The sequence below is a fragment of the Chaetura pelagica genome, unplaced genomic scaffold (assembly GCF_000747805.2).
Source record: "Chaetura pelagica isolate M959 unplaced genomic scaffold, ChaPel_1.0 scaffold528, whole genome shotgun sequence".
NCBI classification, from domain to species: domain Eukaryota; kingdom Metazoa; phylum Chordata; class Aves; order Apodiformes; family Apodidae; genus Chaetura; species Chaetura pelagica.
In genome coordinates this window covers 125,640-144,577 of record NW_009954306.1, presented here as the reverse complement: position 1 = coordinate 144,577, position 18,938 = coordinate 125,640, and the positions used below count along the sequence as shown (strand labels likewise).

Genomic DNA, 18,938 nt, shown 5'->3' with positions numbered 1-18,938 from the left:
GGTTGCCCAGGGAAGCTGTGGCTGCCCCATCCCTGGGGGTGTTGAAGGGCAGGTTGGATGGGGCTTGGAGCAACCTGGGCTGGTGGGAGGTGTCCCTGCCCATGCAGGGGGTTGGAACTGGATGATCTTTAAGGTCCCTTCAACCCAAACCATCCCATGATTCTATGAAACCATTCACCCTCAAAGCAAATGGCTCAAAGCAGCCATGCTGAGGAAAGCTGCCTTTAATCTTCCCCGAGCAGAAAGGGGGAGGTTTGCAGGCACAAACCCCCATCCCTCCAGCTTTCCTAGGAGTCTGGAGCCATTCAGGTTTGTAAAAGACCCGCAGCCCTGGCAGCTCTTTGAAATTCAAATCCTGTGCTCAGCCAAGCAGTTTGAACCCTCTTCCTCCACCTGTACTCAGCAAACCATTAAATAAAGATCAAGAGAAGGAACAGCAGGGAGCTGCAGTTAGGAACTTGAGGCAAACCTGGGCTTTTGAGTCATCCTGGTCTCCAGCCTCACGTCCAAGAGCTGCAGCAGGAGTTCAGAAAAGAATGAGTGATAAGAACATATAAGTACTATTTTCTTCAGGGCAATTTGCTTTCAATACCCACTCACTCTCAGGCAGCCAAACCGAGTAGGTGTCGACAGGTAAAAACTATTATTTGCACCATCATCCTGTTAATGGAAAAATATTACACTTGGGATCATAATTCCTTGTTATTTTCACTGTATGAGAACAGGTTTAAGGGTGTGAAGGCATCTGGGTTTAGTTGGCTGCTCAGAGAGGTTGTGGAGGCTCCTTCTCTGGAGATTTTCCAAGACCCAACTGGACGTGTTTCCTGTGGGATCTGCCCTGAGTGTTCCTGCTGCAGCAGGGGGGATTGGACTTGATGACCTTCAGAGTTCCCTTCCCACCCCTGTGATCCTATGAAAGCATCACCTCAGGGTTTAGGCAAAATTCCAACCCTAAGGAGGGCAGTGTGGGTTTGCCTGACCTGCCTAAGCCATGTGCTAGCTCACCTGTGCACAGACAAGGTTTGGCAGCAGGAAAAGGGCCAGGATAACCACAAAAGATGGGGACAGGCTGCTCTCAGCTTGTTTGATCCAAACAGCAGGCCTGGATGCAATCTTCCCCAGCTGCCTGCAAGTTCTCATCCTCCCAGAGTGAACCAGGCTGCTCAGACCCCATAAAAACAATTTCCCTTCTTTTAAAAGCAGATCTTAGAACTACAGAATGTCTTGGGCTGGAAGGAACCTCTGAAGACCACCTAGTCCAACCCCTCTACAATAAGCAGGGACATCTCCAACTAGAACAGATTGCTCAGAGCCCCATCAAGCCTGACCTTGAATGTCTCCAGGGATGGGACCCCCATCACCTCCTCAGGCAACCTGGTCACTGATCCACCACCCTCATATTAAAGAACTTTTTCCTCATGTCCAACTTAACTCTACCCTTTTCTAGCATTAAACCATCACCCCTTGTCCTGTTGTTCCATGCCCTGTGAGCAGCTCTTCCCCAGCCTTCTTAGAGGCCCCTTTCAGGTACTGGAAGGTCACGAGAAGGTCCTCCTGGAGTCTTTTCTCCAGGCTGAACAACCCCAGCTCCCTCAGCCTGCCTTCAGAGAGCTGCTCCAGTCCTTGGATCATTCTCATTTGCCTCTCTGGACACCCTCCAACAGGTCCACATCCTTTTTGTGCTGGGGGTTCCAGAGCTGGATGCAGTACTCCAGGTGGGGTCTCACCAGGGCAAAGTCACCTCCCTCCATCTGCTGGCCACTCTTCTCTTGATGCAGCCCAGGATGCTGCTGGCCTTCTGGGCTGTGAGGGCACATTGGTGGCTCATGTCCAGCTTTTGGTCCACTAGAACCTCCAGGTCTTTTTCCAGAGGTCTGCTCTCAAGCATGTCTTCCCTCAGCCTGTATTGATATCTCTGGTTGCTCCATCCAGGTGCAGGACCTTGCTCCTCTGCTTTGCTTCTCCCTGCTCCTGCCCTCAGGTTGAAGCAATTCCACATTTCAACCACTGACTATGCTGCTGTTCCTGGTTTGGAAATCATATCAAAACCTCACAGCAATGAGCTGCAGGTTCTCACCAAGCTCCTGCTCTTGCTAGGAGGTCAAACCATAAAAACTTGGAATGCCAGGTTGGAAGGGACCTCAAGGATCATCTGGTCCAACGTTTCTAGGTTGAGATGAGGTTGCTCAGCCCCCTGTCAAGCTGAGACTTAAAACTGTCCAATGTGGAGGAAACCACCTTGGGAGACTTTCAATGTTTGATTGTCCTTATAGGGAAAAAAATGCACAGATGTGAGAGCCTTTGGAGTTGGGGAGCAGCACAGCACAACTGTGCAAACCAAGAAAGATCAAGATATTCAAGGTAGATCAAGCTCCATTAGGTAGATCCTGCTCCAAGGAGGCACAGAAGTAACTACTCCTTGAGGAACTTCTCAAGCAAACCCTTCCCCAGTGCCACCCCCTGCCCCAACCCCTCCAAAACCAAACCTTTTCTTGGACAAAATCCAAGATGTTCTTGAAGTCAAGGTCGTCATAGTAGTGCCTGATGCCCTCCTGGATGTTGGAGTGGAGAACTGCATTCATCTGAGGAGAGGAAAACACAGACCCCAGAGCTCACACCTGGAAAAGGCACCAGGAAAACATGGCAAAAAGTAACGGATTCATAAGAAGCGTCACCACCAGGAGCAAGAATTTAACCTACATTCTGACACAAGCCCATTTCTTGGGACAAAATTCCTCATTTTGGAGCTTCTGGGGTTAGCAGCATCCCACAGCATCTCTCCATCTCCTGCAGGTAGACACATGGACCTTTACCCACCCAGTTTTTCCTATTAAATTGAATGAAACCCTTCCCCAGTGCCACCCCCTGCCCCAACCCCTCCAAAACCAAACCTTTTCTTGGACAAAATCCAAGATGTTCTTGAAGTCAAGGTCATCATAGTAGTGCCTGATGCCCTCCTGGATGTTGGAGTGGAGAACTGCATTCATCTGAGGAGAGGAAAACACAGACCCCAGAGCTCACACCTGGAAAAGGCACCAGGAAAACATGGCAAAAAGTAACGGATTCATAAGAAGCGTCACCACCAGGAGCAAGAATTTAACCTACATTCTGACACAAGCCCATTTCTTGGGACAAAATTCCTCATTTTGGAGCTTCTGGGGTTAGCAGCATCCCACAGCATCTCTCCATCTCCTGCAGGTAGACACATGGACCTTTACCCACCCAGTTTTTCCTATTAAATTGAATGATGAAGGTGCTTTCTTGGAAAGGTTCCTCAAGTCCTCCAATCCCACTGACCAACAGGAGTTTTACCCCTTGCAGGGGGGGTTCTGCTGCATTAGGAGAGGTTGGAGGAGGTGACATGGGTTGTGACAGCCAATACCACCAGTGATTCATCCATGGGATGAGCTCTGTGCAGGAGCAGGGACCTCAGAGGCCTCAGCTGCTCCTAATCCCAACAAATCTGTCAGGAATTGATGGAATCATAGAATTTTTTAGGTTGGAAAAGACCTAATGATGATCAATCAAGTCACCCTTAACTTGATCATCATGATCAACTTGATCATCATGATCACCAAGTCCAACCATCAATCAAGTCACTCTCAGCTCTTGTGAGACCCCCTGCAGGGCTGGGTCTAGTTCTGGAGTCCCCAGTATCAGAACAACATGGAGCTGCTGGAGAGAGTCCAGAGGAGCCAGGGAAATGATGGGAGGGCTGGAGCAGCTCTGCTCTGGAGACAGGCTGGGAGAGTTGGGGGGTTCAGCCTGGAGAAGAGAAGGCTCCAGGGAGACCTTAGAGCACCTGCCAGTGCCTGAAGGGGCTCCAGGAAAGCTGGGGAGGGACTTGGGACAAGGGCAGGGAGGGATGGGATGAGGGGGATGGATGCAAACTGGGAGAGGGAGATGGAGGTTGGAGATGAGGAGGGAATTCTTTGGTGTGAGGGTGGAGAGAGCCTGGCCCAGGTTGGGCAGGGAAGCTGTGGCTGCCCCATCCCTGGGGGGGTTGAAGGGCAGGTTGGATGGGGCTTGGAGCAGCCTGGGCTGGTGGGAGGTGTCCCTGCCCATGTAGGGGTTTGGATCTGGATGATCTTTGAGGTCCCTTCTAACCCAAACCATCCAATGGTTCTATGATTAACCCAAGTCTACCAAGTCCCCTGCTAACCCATGTCCCTCAGCATCGCATCTACATGACTTTTAAACACCTCCAGGGATGGTGACTCCCTGGGCACTTTCCATTGTCCTCTGAAAGGGAAGAGTGCAGCTCTCCCTGCTGCTCCTTCAGCCCTATCTCTGAGGACACTTGGAGACATCAGGCCCTTCCCATGAAACACTAATGAAATGGGAAATTAATTTTCCAGATGCCTGGGAAGCTTCTTACCAAGCTGGGAGCTGAGGTTGGAAATGTACCCCTCAAAGCCCAGCACAGGTTTGTCATTTGCCTCCTGCCAAACAGCAGAAACATTCATGAAGCAAAAAGGAACTTTCAGCTGAGATAGAAGCAGGGGAAAGAGGGGGATGAAAATGGTTTTCATGTGTCACCTTGACATGAAAATTAGAGGTTGGGGAAACCAGGAACGGGGAGAAGAAAGTAAAAAAGCAAAGAGACATGAAGGGATGTCAGAGCAGGAAACAAAGGCTGCAAGAGCTGAGGAGCAGGTTGGAAAACCTGGAGGGAATTGCTCTTGGGGAAGGGTATGAAAAATGCTGCTAGAGACACCACCAGGTTTTACCATTTCCTGCTTGTTTTCCCCCAGCCTCATCCTGCCCCCTCCCTGAGAAGACACCAGCCTGGAGGCTGGAATTAAATGTTGAGTTGAAGTTGGGAAATAAATCAGGGTTAAATGGTTCAAGTCCTGGTTCCCAAACCTTTCCCCTCCCTTTCCAGGACACCAAACCTCCTATCTCCACAATTTACATCTCCACAGAGACCATTTCAATGCTCAGTAGCTTTCAGGCCACTAAATTCCTTCCTCATCTCTGTTCATTTCATACCAAATCCAATTAAAAAATGTTCCTAACAAGTTTAATAAACAACCATTGTTCCAAATGCAGATTTGTGCCTCCAACCAATTTCAGGTCAAGTTGGATTCATCGCTTGTCAGATTAAAAACAAATCATTGTTTGATTTTTAATTAGGTTTTGATATTGCCTGTTCAATTTAAATTAAGGCATCTTTGAGACACTAGTGGTTCCCAAGCAATCCAGGAGTCAAATCACCAGGCCCCTGATAGTACCAGCCTTGTGTCCCTGCAGGGCACCACTGCTCAGGCTCACAGGTGGACTCCAGGAAGCTGATTTTCCCCAGTGAAGCAGGTCTCTCCACTGGTGCACCAGGTTTTCCAGGGATCAGAAGGCACTGGAGAGCTCTGGGAAGCTGCTAGATGGAGCTGGCTGCAGCTCCCAAAAAAGTAATGTCCTCCCCCATTGCTACCCTTCGACTCTGGGGCTCACCCAGCACATGACCTCCAACCCCAATGTGCCTCTGGGGCTCACCAAACCCATAACTTCCAAACCCAACCTGCCTTTGGGGCTCACCACCCTATAGCCCACCTTGGTGGGTTTTCAAAAGCATCAAGCTGTTTGGGCAAAGGGAAATTGATTTTCAGAGCCTGGAAGTGGGTGTTTCAGCTGTTGCTCTCCTGGCTTGGCCATTCATTGAGCCAGCAGAGACTGGGGTTGGCTATTTACTCCTGTGATGGAGCACAAGGGTAAGATTAAATTGAAGATGGCAGAGTTTCTTCAACAGAAGGTGGGTGGCCAGTAAGGACATCTGGTGGAAGCATTTACCATCTCACTGGCTCAACTAGAACTCAAACACAGGCCAGGGGTTAATGGAATTGAGGGGAGGAGCTTCATGAGTCCTTAAGAAAGAAAACCCACCAGGTTTTTGGGAGCAGGGGCTCTGGGTGGTGGTGGAGATCCATCCCAGCTCCAGAGCATGATGGGCAGTCCCAGAAGAGCAAGAGCAATGAACACCTTTTGTTGTCAGGGTCTACATGAACAGATACTTGAGGTTTCTCCTCCCTGATGCCACACAGGGCTGCAGTTTGTCACCAAAGGGTTCCTGATTGCACCCACCTTGTTCTCAAAGATTATTTCAATGAAGAGCAGCAGCAGCTCTGTGAGGAAGATCACCAGAAGGACCCAGAAGAACTGGAAAGAGAAAGGGAAGGATTAGCCCTGCTCCAGGTCAGGCTGTCAGTGAGGAACTGCAACATGGGAGACCTGGAGAACAAGAGCTGCTGTGAAACACCTCAAAATCAAATGATGAGCTCCCCAGGGAGCTGCAAATCTCTTCCAAAGATCTTGGTTCCAACAGAGGAAGCAGCTGGAAGGGAGAAGAAGGAGGGGAAGGAGGGCAGAAAGAAACCAGATGCAATTTGAAGGGCCAAATTGTGCACAGGGAAAAGGGAAAGACGGATGCAGTGGAGCAAACATCTCTGGGTCAATCCAGGTGTGGAGATGCTGGTGTTTGTTTGAACACCAACATTTCCAAACTGAGCATCCAATGGAAAATGATCCATGGCCCAGAGGCTGGGCACTAACTCATGCCTCTAGTTGGAAAAGAGCCTTAAGATCATCAAGTCCAACCATAACCCAATTCCAATGTGGCAACACATTGAGGCTGGAGATCCATGTCTTGATGGAGCAAACAAGTTAAACTAGAAGGTCTGAGGTTCTTGAAGCAACAACCATCAGTCTCCTAATGCTTTTGTCCCTCTGAGAGGTCCCATTAGGCATCACATCCCAGAGGATGGAGAGCAAAGCTCTGCTCAGCTCCCACTTGTCTCCCCAAAAGCTGCCTCCATTAGCACCTCTGGAGGCTCACCAGGAAAAGGAAGGTGGAAATGAGCTAAAAATCCAAAAGCAAGTTAAAGAGGGGGGGAAGGTAATTTATTCCCACAAAATTCACATTGACCATGAATTTACCAAGGCAGGGAACTGCAGGCCCAGAAATTGCTGCCCAGACTCAGCAGAACCAAAGTGGTGCTGCAGTAAAAATACATACGTGGTGCCCCAAACCAACTAGGTTTGGAATGAACCACCCAAGAATGACTTCTGTACTGGGCTGAACTGCTAAGAGCCAACTGGAAGGCTCCCACTGGAGGAGCAGTGTTTCCATCACCAACTAAACCAGCTCATAATGGGCCTGGGCTAATTAGGCAAGGAATTCTGATAATTAAGGAGTACAATTAATCAAGCACCTGTTGTCTCCTGGGCAGGGCTGATATGCAAAGTGGGGTTGCTTCAGGAGGAAGCTGAATCAGAGAGGAACAGAGGGGATCAAAATCCCCCCTCTGCAAAGGGTGGAGATAATTTAATTCTCATTCCAGGCTCTAGTCACCATTAAACCCCTGTGGGAACTGGCTCATTCTGCATCCATGCAAATAACCCTTCCAAATAACATGGCATTTTTATCCATCTTGAAGCTGTGAAGGAGCCAAGGAGCCCCACAAGGGAAGGGTTTGGAACTAAGAGCCTAAAAGCAGCCCCAGGTCAGGAAGGGATGGAAAAAAAAATTATCTCAATTTTCCATCCCCAAGATGAAAATAAACTTGTATCATTTCATTTCTCTTCCTATAAAGAACAAATCCCCCTGGGTTTGCACCCACAGGATGGTGCTCCTCGGGTCTCACCTTCTTTTTGGGCATCCAGAGAGGGAACTGCTTGTTCCCTCTTCATAAATGGGACCAAATAAGGCACCAAAGCAACAAAAACAGTTGCTTTTGTCCCCAAATGGAAACTTTCAAGTTGTGCTTTGAAAGAACCATTTCTTCCTAATGACACCTTAGAGCTTCTCTCCCACCCTGAGTGGCCCTTTCTAAAGGTCTCCTTTTCTTCTGGAAAGACACTCACATGCAGCCCCTTCCTCTGAAAACCCAAATAATTGGTTATTCTCACGTAAAAGCAGCTTTCACAGATGCTTTGAAGCCAAAAAACTCACCCCAAAAATCTGTCAGGAATGTCTCCTACACAGATTAAACGAGGACAACAAAGCCCAGATGAAAAGACTCTGTGGAGCATCTTTGGTTTTAGTAATTCAGCAACAACCCTCTCTGCTCAGGGCATGATTTTCCTCATGCACCATGGAGCCATGAAACGGGTTGGGTGGGAAGGGGCCTTAAGGATCATCTAGCTCCAGCCCCCTGCAGGGGCAGGGACACCTCCCACTAGGCCAGGTTGCTCTCCTGCCCACCCACCCAAGCTGGAGCTCATACCTACCCTTCTCTGGGTTTCACCCAAACATCTGCTAAGCCTGAAGTCAAAATGCACATTTCCTTTATGCTTCATGAGCTAAATAACCAACAAGGCTGGTTTTAGTCCCAAAAGGTCTAGTAGCCTGGCAAAAAAAACCCCAAACCCCAAGTGCTCTGGGCATGTGGTGTGGTCCATCCCCCACATCTCAGGACCAACCCTATCCCCACGTCTCTCAAGACACCTGCTCTGCCCCTTTGAAGACCAAATCTGCTCCCCAGTCCTGCCCAAGTCCCCCTTTTTCCACCCTTTGGGGCTTTTATAGTCTGAAATATGGTTCATTTTTGGCTGCTCTTAACCCTTCCTTGGCTACAGTCCAACTACCCTTTGCTCCAATCACTAGACCAAGACAGATGCTGTAGCAGAACACGCTCATGGCCTCAAAAACCCAAAGAACAGGAGGTTTTTATGAACAGGGATGGATGTTCCTCTTAGTTCCCCTCCTCCATCCAGCTCCCTGAGTGATGGCTCCTTTCACATCCAATTTATTCCAGAGTTTGAGGGGCCAAGCAATCCAATTTCACCTCTTCCCAAAGATTTCTCTGCCTGTTGCTTTCCTCTCAATCAGGAAAATAAATTCTTCAACAGCTCAATCCTTCAATGAGCAGCAGGCAATTCCCTGGAAACTCTTAATGGAGATTAAAACACTTCTGTGTTATTAATAGCACCTGGGACTCTACAAAAATTCTCTCCTCAGCCTTATTTGTGTCTCCCCAGCATCCGTTCCTGGAATCATGGAATGGTTTGGGTTGGAAGGACCTGAAAGATCATGTAGATCCAATCCCCTGCATGGGCAGGGACACCTCCCACCAGCCCAGGCTGCTCCAAGCCCCATCCAACCTGCCCTTCAACACCCCCAGGGATGGGGCAGCCACAGCTTCCCTGCCCAACCTGGGCCAGGCTCTCACCACTCTCACACCAAAGAATTCCCTCCTCATCTCCAACCTCCAGCTCCCTCTTCCAGTTTAGAAGATTTACTTGTTGCAAACCTGTAACCAGAAGAAGCTTTGTTTTATTTACCAAGTTCTTCCAGAGCACTGGATGTGTTATCCATCCCACCAGGCTGCCAGAGAATCACAGAATCATAAAATCATCCTGGTTGGAAGGGATCTTGAAGATCATCAAGTCCAACCATAACCTATACCCCTCTACCATAACCTAACCTACCCGTTCAGTGCTTAAAGAGCATCCCTGCTGCCCTGGTTTGGAACTCCCTGTGCTTTGGTGGGGATGGGTTGGTCCTGCCCTCCAACACCTGCTCTTTTTGCAACCAAAACCTGCAACAGCTTCTCCAAAACCTGCCTCTTAGCCATAGGAAAACCCACATACAACAGAGCTAAAGCAGAAGGGGTATTTCTTCCTCTTCTTCATCTTCCATGAGAGGAGAAACAACAGAAAACCAGCCCAAAGGAGATGATGCTCAAATCCCATCTCAGCTGGAAATTGCTCAATACTTTATTTTTGGGAAGGGAATCTCTGTCTTGCCCATAAATATCCCCCATATTTTTGCTGCATCCCAAACCACCTGGTTCTCCCTCATTCATTTTGCAGGGACAGCAAAACCCCCTTGCAGCTGCAAACTTTGCAAGCCCCAAACCAGCCCATATTCTCCCCAAACTCCTGCAATCCCCGAGGTCAGCTCAGGGGTTCACATGGAACTTTTCAGTTCATCCCAAAGCCTTTTTAACTGCAAATACTCAAGAAATTCTTTGCAGCTGGCCTGGAAGTGAGCACACCCTGGGGCAGATGGCTGAGCTGGGTTCTCCATGCAGATCTCCTCTGCTCTCAACCAAGAGGTTTCCCAGAAACCATGAGTCAAATATCCAAGTGCACAAGGAACGAGGCCCCAAAACATTCATGATCCACCCAATTCTTCCAAACCGAAAATCAAAACAAGGGGAAAGTGCCACTTACTGGTATTTTCACCTCCTTTGACTTCAAACTGATTTCAAGTGGCTGCTCTAGGGTCATGAATTCATGCTGGGGATGGGGCAGAGGATGCTCTACACAGCACTGGAGGTTTCCTGCCTGTTTTTTTACCCCTTTTTCCACACAATTGGAGAAAAAAAAACCCAGCTGCTTGCATCAGCTCAGCCCTCCAAGTGGCTCCTTCACACATCCTGATTGCTTTTATTCAGGGTCCCTAAGCTTCAAATCACTGTAGGAGCTGCCTCTCTTGGAGGGGGAATTTATCTTCTCAGGAGAAGGACAATTCTCCATCCACACAATAGCTCTGTGATTGCCAACCACTTCCCTCTTCCAATCTGACCTATCTCCCATTTCCCAGCTTTTATTCTCTCTATTTACACATGTAATCAGGGCTGGAGAGGTGGGAGGGGAAAAAAATTTTAAAAAGCACATTTCAAGCTCAGGGAAGTCACCTGGTGGGATCAACCTGGAGAGTAAAAATACATAATAGCAGATAAAGTGAGTGGTGGAGCTGGTGGAGGGTGCTGAACATTTGGAAACAGCAGAAAAGGTATAAAAATACACTTATACATTTATAGATGTATTTCTAGGGGTTAGATAGTCTACAACACCCACAGAAGGGCCAAAGGAGCTGCTGCTGCAGCTGGTCTCTGGCTGCCACAAAGCCAAGGTCAAATCCTTCTCTGGGGGACAAATTTTGTCAGGAAAGGAGGAACCCAACAAGCTCCCCCCAATGGAAAAGAAAAATGGGGAAGTTGGATTACTTTGGCCGGCCTGGACCCTCATCTCTCTCCCATCCTTTATCAAATCAATGTGCCTCCTTCAAAATTACTTCTGAAAATTCAGGGCTTTCCATGAAAGTTGTGGAGTGACGAGCAGACGAGGTTTCCCATCTCTGCTGTAGTGAAGGTACCATCTGCTCTGGTTGAGAGCAGCCTCCTGACCTCCTGTGTTTGGAAAAGTCTCTAAGGGAGTGCCCAGAAACATCCCATCTGGGTGGCCAGAGACACCTTGTCCAGGTGACCAGAGACATCCCACCTGGGTGATGTTTGGGGTGTTTCATAGCCCTGATAGTTTGCTTAAAAAATGACTGTTTCATTACTTCCCTGTCACCTGCATTTTTTCTGTTTGGATTCTAGGATAACAGTGAGAATTTGCCTGGACTCAGACCTCAAACACTCAACCTTCTCTTCCCTGTCCATCAGAGCTAGTGGGGAACTCTGTGTTTCTTTAGAATCTCTAGAAATAATTTTCTGCCAAAGCTGAAGTCCAGGTGCTCATGGAGAACGTTTCATCTTTGGGGTTTGTTTGCTTTTCAAGCTACACAGACTTGAGTTCATTCTATTTAGGCTTCTTCCAAAGAAGGATAAGTCCTTCAAATTTCTGATAATATTTGTCTTTCTCTGCTAATTCTCAAGAATCACAGCTAATACTTTGTTTTCACAACCTTGACTGCCTTTGGAAGTGGAAAATTGGCACATCAGAGGGGAGGAAATCTCATCCTTGGAGCAGCCCAAGGGACAGAAACCCAAGCTCATTAAGTGTGTTTCACAGGTTGTCAGCAGAACCAATTCTGCAACAGGCACAGCTGAGAAAAAGAGAGAATCCTGCCAGTTCTGGGTGGCTTTTTCTCCCCATGGATAGAAGCAGCTTCACGCCTGCCATGTGAGATGAACACAGCAATTCCTGTGCACAGGAACATGGGCATCATTTTTGGATGGGGGAAAAGGAAGGGGATCAAAGAATCATGGGATGGTTCGGGTTGGAAGGAACCTGAAAGATCATCCAGTCCCACCCCCTGCATGGGCAGGGACACCTCCCACCAGCCCAGGCTACTCCAAGCCCCATCCAACCTGCCCTTCAACACCCCCAGGGATGGGGCAGCCACAGCTTCCCTGCCCAACCTGGGCCAGGCTCTCACCACCCTCACACCAAAGAATTCCCTCCTCATCTCCAACCTCCATCTCCCTCTCCCAGTTTCAATCCATCCCCCTCATCCCATCCCTCCCTGCCCTTGTCCCAAGCCCCTCCCCAGCTTTCCTGGAGCCCCTTCAGGCACTGGCAGGGGCTCTAAGGTCTCCCTGGAGCCTTCTCTTCTCCAGGCTGAACACCCCAACTCTCCCAGCCTGGCTCCAGAGCAGAGCTCCTCCAGCCCTCCCATCATCTCCCTGGCTCCTCTGGACTCTCTCCATTAGGAGCAAACACCTTTGCCCTGATGGCTTGGATCTCATCCAGTTTGGACTTCCCAGGTAATTTTTCCCTCTGCTAAGAAAACCCTTCCAAGAGAAGATGAAGCTCTTCTCTACTGGCATCAACACAGCTAAAATAAACTGAGTGGTGGAGACTGTTCTGCCAGAGATGGGATCTCAGCCCCAAAAATAACTCCCGTGTTCCCTCAGGAGGAGGCAGCAGAGCTTCCCACAGATGTTTGGAGCATCCAGCTGTGGATAACAGGGAGATGAGGGTGCCAGCTCTGCAATTTAAATAGATCCTCCCCCGACATCCCTCTGCTGGCTTCACAGCAGAGCAGGAACCACTGAGCAGTCACAGAATGACAGAATTGTCACGGTTGAAAAAGACCTCCAAGATCAGCAAGTCCAACCAACCACCCAGGGGAAAAAACAGCAACCACCAAACAAACACCACCACAACAACCCTATGCCCATTACAGCATGTCCTGAAGTGCCACATTCACATGTTTTTGGAACACCTGCAGGGATGGTGAATCCACCACCTCCCCAGGCAGCCTACTCCAGGGCCTGAGCACTCTTTCAGTCAAGAAATTCCTCCTCATATCATCATGCAAGTATTTAAATCCAGGAAGGGACACAGAGTTGCTCCAGGTCCTGGTGGTGAATCATTAGGATATGTTAATTGTTCTCCTTGGGGTCCTCAAGAGCATCCCAAGGGCTGCACAGAGAGCATGGGAATAGCCTTACCATCTTCAGCAGCATCCGGTTGTCCCTGAGGCTCCCCACCATGCCCACGAAGGAGACACCAAACATGGTGACACCCAGCAGGAGAAGGATGATGGCTGGAGCCAGGAAGATCCCTTCCAAGGTTTTGTGTTTTTGCCTTTCCACTTCGGCGTAAATCCCAACGCACAGGATCACGAGGCCAAGGATCTGCAAGGGAAGCACAGGATGGGATTCAGATTCCAATGGAGAGAAAGCAAAGGCCTTGAGGGAGAGTAGCAGTTTTTTTAGTGGTGTCCAATTCTGGAGCCCCAACACAAGGACATGGAGCTCCTGGAGAGTCCAGAGGAGCCAGGGAGATGATCCAAGGGCTGGAGCAGCTCTGTTCTGAAGCCAGGCTGGGAGAGTTGGGGTGTTCAGCCTGGAGGAGAGAAGGCTCCAGGGAGACCTTAAAGCAGCTTCCAGTGCCTGAAGGGGCTCCAGGAAAGCTGGGGAGGGACTTGGGACAAGGGCAGGGAGGGATGGGATGAGTGGGATGGATGAAAACTGGGAGAGGGAGATGGAGGTTGGAGATGAGGAGGGAATTCTTTGGTGTGAGGGTGGTGAGAGCCTGGCCCAGGTTGGGCAGGGAAGCTGTGGCTGCCCCATCCCTGGGGGTGTTGAAGGGCAGGTTGGATGGGGCTTGGAGTAGCCTGGGCTGGTGGGAGGTGTCCCTGCCCATGCAGGGGGCTGGATTTAGATGATCTTTAATGTCCATTCCAACCCAAAACATCCCATGATTCTATGATCATATAATGCTTCACTCCAACAGTACTTGGATATAAACTAATACACTTTCAGGAGGGTCAACTCAAAGAGCTGTTTTCAATCTTATGGGAAGAGCAGGAAAAGGAAAGCAGCCTTTCTTCTTGAAAAGGAAACTTCAAATCTGTTCTCTGCTGAATCCTCAACAATGAGGACTAAACCCACCCATATCAAACCAGCTGGTCCAACCCACAATGCTCAAACTTCTCTACCCTTTGCTCCATGTTTGCTTTCAAGTCACTTTCTGCCTTATCCCACACTCATTTTATGATTTTTCCACCTATAAATAAATGCTTTCATTGCATGGGAAGGATCTAGCAGCACTAGATCCAGTTTTCAGCAGGCTGGGACAAACCTGTGCTAGAAAATCATGATGCATCTCACCCCAAAAACCTTTTCTGACTCTTTGCTGGGAACCAACTCAAATCTTAGTGCACTGGATTTTTACTTGGGTGTTTAAAGTTTCAAAGCCTTTGTTCAGTGCAAGCAGGAACGTCCCACACAATCATCTTTGATCAAGTGCATTTGGGCAGAAAGGCAGCCCTGGTCACGTCTGGTTGATGAGGCTTTGAAGGGTTCAGCAGCATCACTGAATTAACACGGCGGCGAGATTTGCAAATGAGGAGAGAAGTAGGTCAGGCAGCTGAAAAGCTGGTTGGAGCTTTGTGATCCCTATGGATTCCATGGGACAATCACCAACAAGGGGCAACGGACACAAGCTGGAGCACAGGAGGGTCAACCTAAACGTGAGGAAGAGCTGCTGCCCTGGGAGGGTGGCAGAGCCCTGGGCCAGGCTGCCCAGAGAGGCTGTGGAGGCTCCTTCTCTGGAGACATCCCAACCCCAGCTGGAGGTGTTCCTGTGGGACCTGCTGGAGGTGACCCTGCTCTGGCAGGGGTTGGGTGGATGATCTCCAGAGGTCCCTTCCCACCCCACCACTGTGACTCTGTGACACACGAGCACAGGCCCAGGGCTGAAGGGAAGCTGGGTTGGAGAGATTTAAAGCAGCTTTTTTGAAGATATTTTCCAGTCACATGGAAGTTACCAAGTCTCTTCCTGCTGGTGAACCCCTCATGATGCCCCATGGAGTCCTTCCCAAAGGCCCCAGCAATTAATAAGCATCTGTCACAGAGACTGTGCCAGTTCATCCCAAAGTTCAGAGCAGCTGTGACCTGAGTTCCGATCAGCTGGGAATAAAAACCCCAGCCCTTCTTCCACATCCCTTCAGCTGCTTAAAGGCATTTAAGGAAACCTCAAACCAAGCACTACTCCGCTCTTCAGAGAAACCAGAACCACAGTAACTCTTTTTCCCACTGATTAATTTCCCAAGTAAAAAACTACTGCAGTGTCTTTACCCAACAACTCCAAGCACAGCCACAAATGGGTTAAGAAATCTGGATTTTTGTTGGTCTCCCTGGGTGCAGTGGGAGGGTCCTGGCCATCCCCCTGGGAGATATTTGAGTTTCCTCTCCTCTTGAGAGCCTTCCTCCTCACAAGTCGCAAGGAAAACCAGCAAGATATTCTACCAAAAAAACCCACCCTTTTTCCTTATTTTCATCCATGCCCTGGGGTGGGCACAGATCATTCTGTCTGGTGAGACAACCAACCAGTCAGGCTGTGCACTGCCATCCCAACGAGCTCATTCACTCTAAATATTAAATAAATAGGGAAATTAAAAGCATTTTCCAACTCTGTTTGTAACCCTGTTCATCATCTCCAGCCTGCCTGGGAACTCATGCAACTATTTCTGCAATGACACTTACACGACGAGACACATCCACACCTGGCAGGCAACTGGGCATGGGGTAAAGAGGATTAATGATCCCTCAGGAGAAAATATTTCGAAATTTGGACTGGATTATACAAGATTAACCCTAGGAAGGTGCTAACATCACATCTCACACATTAGCTGAGGATGCACAGAGCCTAAAAGGACAGGGAATCTCTTGCTTCCCCCCTCCCCTGCTCCAACACGTGCTCCCAGGTGCTGGGGAAGCCTCACCCCGAGTGCAGGGATTCAAAATTGCTTCAAAATAGTTAAAATTACTCTTAAAACGACTCTTAAAACAACCAATCTGGCTAAAATACCTGTCACCCGGTGTCAGCTTTTGTACCTTGTCCCTGTGGAATGACACGAAGGCTGAGAGAGGCAGGGGGGACCTGCTGGCAACGGGGGCTTGGGAGGTGGAAACACAACAATCCCATGTTTATGCTCCAAAAGCCTTAGATCGGGACATGAGGGATTTGCCAAAAGCAACTCAGGGGATGAGCAGTCCCAGGGAGGTGCTCTTAAATTCACCAAAACCTGGTGTTTCACCCAAGATTGCCCATTTCTGGCCCCAGCTAGAAGCAGCTTCACAGCACTGGGTTTTCCCGCTGGGATTTGACGCCTTAGATGGGAAAATTTAGGTTGGATGGGGCTTGGAGCAACCTGGGCTGGTGGGAGGTGTCCCTGCCCATGCAGGGGGTTGGATCTAGAAGATCTTTCAGGTCCCTTCCCACCCAAACCATCTGGGATTCTACCATTTAGACAAAGCAAAACAAAACCCAACCATGGAGGGGGGGGTGGGCGATGTGGTGAGGGCAGGAGGGGGATGGGGACAGCGGGAAGGACAGAAACAGCAGCTGGAGCACCTACCGAGAAGAGGGTGGCGTAGGTGGAGAGAGAGAATTTGATGATGTAGTAATAGAGGTGGGAATTTCGGCACTGGGAGGTCTGAGCCATCGTGGTCGCTGCGGTGAGCGGGGGGACCCTCCCGCCTCCTGCCCTCCTTTCCCGAGCTGGAAAAGCACACCCATCCACACGGGAGAGCCTTGAACTTGAGCTGCTGGCTCCAACTTCCGCCTGGCAGGAGCGGAGAGGGAAGGAGGCAGCGAAAAGAGCCGCCGGCGTTCACCCTGTTAACCCTTTCCTGAGCCCCGAGCAGCCCGGAGCTCCGCTTTGCATGGGTTGACTCCAACAATGAGTCCCCAGCCGGGCGGGCTAGTGGGTCTGCAGCCGATTTTTAAACAAACACGTTGCAACCGGGGCTTCCTGCCCTTGCTGGGGTTCTGGAAGAGCCCGTGGGCATCCTGCAGCCAGCCCGGGGGAAGGGGCAGCCCCAAATCATGGAATCCCAGACTGGTGTGGCTGGGAAGGGACCTGAAAGATCATCCAGATCCAACCCCCTGCATGGGCAGGGACACCTCCCACCAGCCCAGGCTGCTCCAAGCCCCATCCAACCTGCCCTTCAACACCCCCAGGGATGGGGCAGCCACAGCTTCCCTGCCCAACCTGGGCCAGGCTCTCACCACCCTCACAACAAAGAATTCCCTCCTCATGTCCAGACCCCTTGCACACAACAATCCTGGTGATTGGTGACCAACCTTCTGTGCATTCAACCATTTATAAAATACACTTTGTTCACTTCTATTCAGAAACCAACTTTGTGTGCCAAACAACAAGGGAGATTCAGCATTTCCCTGCAAAACCAGGTAGTGCCACAGCCAGGGGATGTCCCAAGCACCAGATTTACACCAGACTTAAGTGAAGATAACACTCAACGTTGCCTAAAACTTCCACATTCATTTGAAGCCGTGTTGAGGAGAATGATTCACCCTAAAACTGGAGTTCATCCAAGGTTTTTTCAGTCATTTCAGGCTCTCTCCCCTTCTCCACTGAATCACAGACAATCCCCAAACCTCCAGCAGTATAAACCAGGCCAGAACGTGGTCACTGGGCTCTTCCCCAGCCCCAGTTCCCCATCAGCCAGTAATTAACACCCATATTCCACAAGCACTTAACGAGGCTGTATGCTAAAAAAAGCCACCAGATTTGTGCCTGCAGGGATGGGAAGAGCAAGAAAACTCTGCAGTTGCTTCTATACAACCTCAGGAAAAGAGAACTTTGCTTCCCACCAATTTCTGCTGTCACTCAGACCTTGGCCTGGGAGGGATTTCCAGTCCCAAATATTAATCAGGACCTTTTATTCCCCTTCAAAATTCATTAATTCACAGAAAAAGCAGCATCAAGTCCCTCTCCCAGCTCCCACCTGCAGGAGCAGGAATTCAGCACTTGCCCCAACTGCCTCAAACCCTTTCACTAGATGTTCAGAGATCTTTAAATTTTATTTTTTTTTCCAAGGGAATAAAATTTGATCTCATACTCTCTTTTCTAAAAGAGATCATAAAGAACAAACACTCCCCTGCATACAGATGCTTTGCTGCTTGCACCTACAAAGATGCACTCAGAGATGAGCAGGCAGGAGCCAACCTTAAATCATCCCTTTATTGATACTAACATTACTTTAGTGGCTGGATCATGTCCCTGCTGGACACAGGGAAAGCTTTTTCATAGAATCATTAAGGTTGGAAGGGACCTTAAAGATCGTCCAGTTCTAACCCCCCTGCCATGAGCAGGGAACCACTAGACCAGGTTGCACAAAACTTTGTCCAACCTGGCCTTCAAAACCTCCAGGGATGGGGCATCAACAACCTCCCTGGGCAACCCATCCCAGTTCCTCACCACCCTCAAAGTGAAGAATTTCTTCCTAATATCTCACCTAAATCTCCCTTCTCTCAGTTTAAAACCATCACCCCTGGTCCTATCACTATCTTCTCTGATGAGAAGCTTAATGTTTCAAAGCTTCATGTTGAGAGGAATAACTTCTGCCCTCCCACTTGAAGCAGGACCTGAAACTCTGCTCTGTTTAACATCACTTTGACAGGATGTTCACAGGGTACAGGGGAGTGGGGAAGAGAGGTGGGAACAGGGTGGGGTTTATTCCCAAATGAACCCCCCTCCCCTCTCTGGGGATAGTGCTGGAGCTGGGAGAAGGTCATGGGGTGGCTTTGCACAAGGGGAATGAGCAAGGCCCTGTTTATGGGTTTCAATCATTAACATGCTGTGGCTGCTGGCAGCGACAGGCCTGGGCAATCATTAACTGCAGGAAGAAATGACTCAGCTGGTGTTTAACACTCAGGACCAACTGGGACCACTTAAACCCCTGAACATCAACCAGTGGCCAAAACTAGGGGAGTCTCCAACCATCTGAGGG

The 18,938-nt window shown here is 49.4% G+C and overlaps 1 protein-coding gene across 1 annotated transcript in view; it reads right to left on the bottom strand.

Annotated features, from left to right (window-relative positions):
- The window catches only part of LOC104394349 (tetraspanin-15-like), a 35,056-nt gene extending 18,429 nt beyond the window's left edge, over nucleotides 1-16,627 (bottom strand). Inside the window, exons 1-4 of the mRNA XM_010003933.1 lie at nucleotides 16,541-16,627; nucleotides 13,125-13,310; nucleotides 6,079-6,153; nucleotides 2,892-2,987 (exon numbers count right to left, since the gene is read on the bottom strand). Coding sequence (XP_010002235.1) covers nucleotides 2,892-2,987; nucleotides 6,079-6,153; nucleotides 13,125-13,310; nucleotides 16,541-16,627 — 444 coding nt within the window. The remainder of the gene's footprint in view (nucleotides 1-2,891; nucleotides 2,988-6,078; nucleotides 6,154-13,124; nucleotides 13,311-16,540) is intronic.
- Nucleotides 16,628-18,938: the final 2,311 nt, after the last annotated feature.